A 3,014-nucleotide genomic window follows, 5' to 3' on the forward strand; every position below is an offset into this window, starting at 1 on the left:
AAGTTGTACTTAACAGTTAGTATAGTAACTTGCTGAGATGTTGGGACTGAGTCTAAACACCAAGATAGAAGCTTTATAAACAAAAGTATCCACAGTCCTGTACACTCATTGTGGTGTTGGTATACCCGTGCCCATTCGTCTTGACTTGTTGTCACGTCTCCACCAGAGTCTGCGGCTGTGACTTCTGCTCTGGCCAATCAGGCGTGGCCGCATTCCCACAGTGTACAAGAATAAGGCTGCACATCAAACATAGATAATGGTATAATGCCTCAAGCATATGGAAAAATATTGGAATATACAATGAAAAATGCTACTTGCTAATTTGAACATGTGAATAATGAATTGCATACCTGCCATGAATATTAGGAAAAAGGAGATATTTAGCAATCGCATTGATCAATGTAACTGAGCCCCAAGACCTCGTCAAGGTATATCTCTATATTGGGGTCCCTAGCTCTGTGACCCTAACTGTGTGTCATCTCATTGCAATTAAAACTTTTTTGGCTTGCACTCATAATATATATATATTAGTGCTCACTTCAGTTATCCTATTCAGTTATATGTAGTTTTTTTTCTGAATGTGAACACAGCTCCGCCCCTTTCGGCCATGTTTTTTCCATCTCCTATATAAGAAAGTCCTTAGTTACCCCTCTCCACCCACAGAAGTTTTTAATTGCAATGAGATGACACACAGTTAGGGTCACAGAGCTAGGGACCCCAATATAGAGATATGCCTTGACGAGGTTTGGGGCTCAGTTACATTGATCAATGCGATTGCTAAATATCTCCTTTTTCCTAATATTCATGGCAGGTATGCAATTCATTATTCACATGTTCAAATTAGCAAGTAGCATTTTTCATTGTATATTCCAATATTTTTCCATATGCTTGAGGCATTATACTATTATCTAAGTTTGATGTGCAGCCTTATTCTTATATAGTATGTATTTTTTGGCTTGCACTCATAATATATATATATTAGTGCTCACTTCAGTTATCCTATTCAGTTATATGCATTCCCACAGTGGGCAGTGGCGGTGATAGAAGCGGAGTCAGTACCAGTAGCTCTGGTGAGTATAGTCTCCACCCATCCACCAAGCTTGGTAGGCCTGGGACTTGAAGTACCACTGGCTTACTCTGGTGGTGTGTGCCTTTCGGGTGAAGTTATCAGCTTCCAGCTCCAGCCTATTGGAAGGCACCACACACTTCTTATACCTTCAGTGGTTTACGCCCTACTCTGTACATTTGTTCCCTGTGTTTTGACCTCTGCCTGCTCTCTGACGACTTTCCTTCCTGACGTGTTTGTACTTTGCTGCAATCTCTGGTTTGACCTTAGCCTGATTGCCTGACTACGCTCCTGCCTGCCGATTTTTTCCCTTTTCTGTACCTCCTGGTTTGACCCTGCCTAGCAACAATTCTTCCCTGGCTTGCACTTCCATGGGCAGCGACCTGCTGGACCCGGTAGAAATTCCAGATCCCTGTACATGGGTTAAAGGGTTTTGGAGTTCTTTGGATCCTGCTTGGTCGGCAGCTAGCTTATAGTCTGTCTGTGGTAGCCATCCTGAGACAGTGGTCCCGGGCAGACGTTACATTTGTCCTCTCAATGGTGATTTTGCTCCCCTACACTCTGTCAGATCGAATCCCAAAGTCTTTGATCTGATGGTATCATCGATGGGTCTCTGGCTCTGACGCCCTTTTAGATTCTTAACGTAGACCTGAAGGAAGCCATTGATTGTCCTTCTTCTGGTTCCTTAGCCTTGTTGTCTTTTACCAACATGGCTTACCATTTTTCTTTGGCACCAGTCAGTTTTGGGGGGCCATGGGCATGATATCCATATGTGACAAACATTTGGGTGCTGCCAATACAAATATTATGACATGTTTGGATTATTTGAAGATTATGTTCAACCAAAATGTTTACCCAGCCTAAAGCATTGTGTGACCTTCCACAAGTCCAATGACTTGATATTATGATGAATGATATCTTATTGTTTTTCTTGGAGTTTAAATAATTGTATTTATTTTTTTTATTGTTTTATGGCCTAAGAGATCAAAGAACAAACCCATGAGACATGGAAGCCACCAATTCTTCATCGGTGACGGAGTTCATTCTTTCCACCTTTGCCGATCTCCATAGTTTCCAGCTCTGGCTCTTTGTAGTATTTTTCTTCATCTTGATTATCACCATAACCGGAAATTTATCAATTATTATGTTGATCTTATCCGACTCTCATCTAAAATCACCAATGTACTTCTTCCTGGCCAACTTATCTTTTGTAGACATCTGCATGTGCTTGGTGACAGTTCCTCAAGTGTTGAAGAATTTATTGTTGGATCTGAGAGGACGGGTCATATTGTTTTGGGGATGTATGGCTCAAGTCTACTTCTTTTTGACATTTGCCAATGTTGAGGATTTCTTGCTTTCTGTCATGGCTTACGATCGATACTTAGCCATTTGTCACCCCCTCCATTATGTGATGGTAATGAACAGAAGACTGAATGCCAAACTCATTGTCTTCTGCTGGATATTGTCTACAGCAAATGCCATTCTACATACCGCCTTGACATCGAGTCTCTCATACTGCGGGTCCAACCTGATCAACCATTACTTATGTGACATGGTGCCTCTCTTCAAAATCTCCTGCTCCGACATCACCATCAATCAACTTGTCATCTTCACCGAAGGATCTGTTGTGGTTGCAGGCCCCTTTCTGTTCATCTTCGCCTCCTATGTTCGCATTATTTTCGCCATTCTCAAAATCCGTTCTGCTGAAGGAAGAAGAAAAGTTTTTTCCACCTGTTCTTCTCACCTGGCCGTGGTGACCTTTTATTTTGGAACAATACTTTTTATGTACTTTCGCCCTTCGTCTAGCTACTCAATGACCAGGGACAGGATCGCCAGTGTGATGTACACCATTCTTGCTCCCATGTTGAATCCTTTTATCTATACTTTGAGGAACAAAGATGTTCAGCAAGCTTCAAGGAAGTTCTTCACCAGAATAAGTCAAGCATGA

The 3,014-nt window shown here is 41.8% G+C and overlaps 1 protein-coding gene across 1 annotated transcript; it reads left to right on the top strand.

Annotated features, from left to right (window-relative positions):
• Positions 1 to 2,072: 2,072 nt before the first annotated feature.
• On the top strand, positions 2,073 to 3,014 carry LOC142251901 (olfactory receptor 1f45-like). Its single transcript, XM_075324950.1, has one exon. It carries the CDS (start codon positions 2,073 to 2,075, stop codon positions 3,012 to 3,014), a length of 942 nt encoding a protein of 313 aa, XP_075181065.1.

The sequence above is a fragment of the Anomaloglossus baeobatrachus genome, chromosome 9 (genome assembly GCF_048569485.1).
Source record: "Anomaloglossus baeobatrachus isolate aAnoBae1 chromosome 9, aAnoBae1.hap1, whole genome shotgun sequence".
Classification (NCBI taxonomy): Eukaryota; Metazoa; Chordata; class Amphibia; order Anura; family Aromobatidae; genus Anomaloglossus; species Anomaloglossus baeobatrachus.

Excerpts from the sequence above, each read along its gene's own strand:
- LOC142251901 (XM_075324950.1), top strand. The coding sequence starts at position 2,073 with ATGGAAGCCACCAATTCTTCATCGGTGACGGAGTTCATTCTTTCCACC.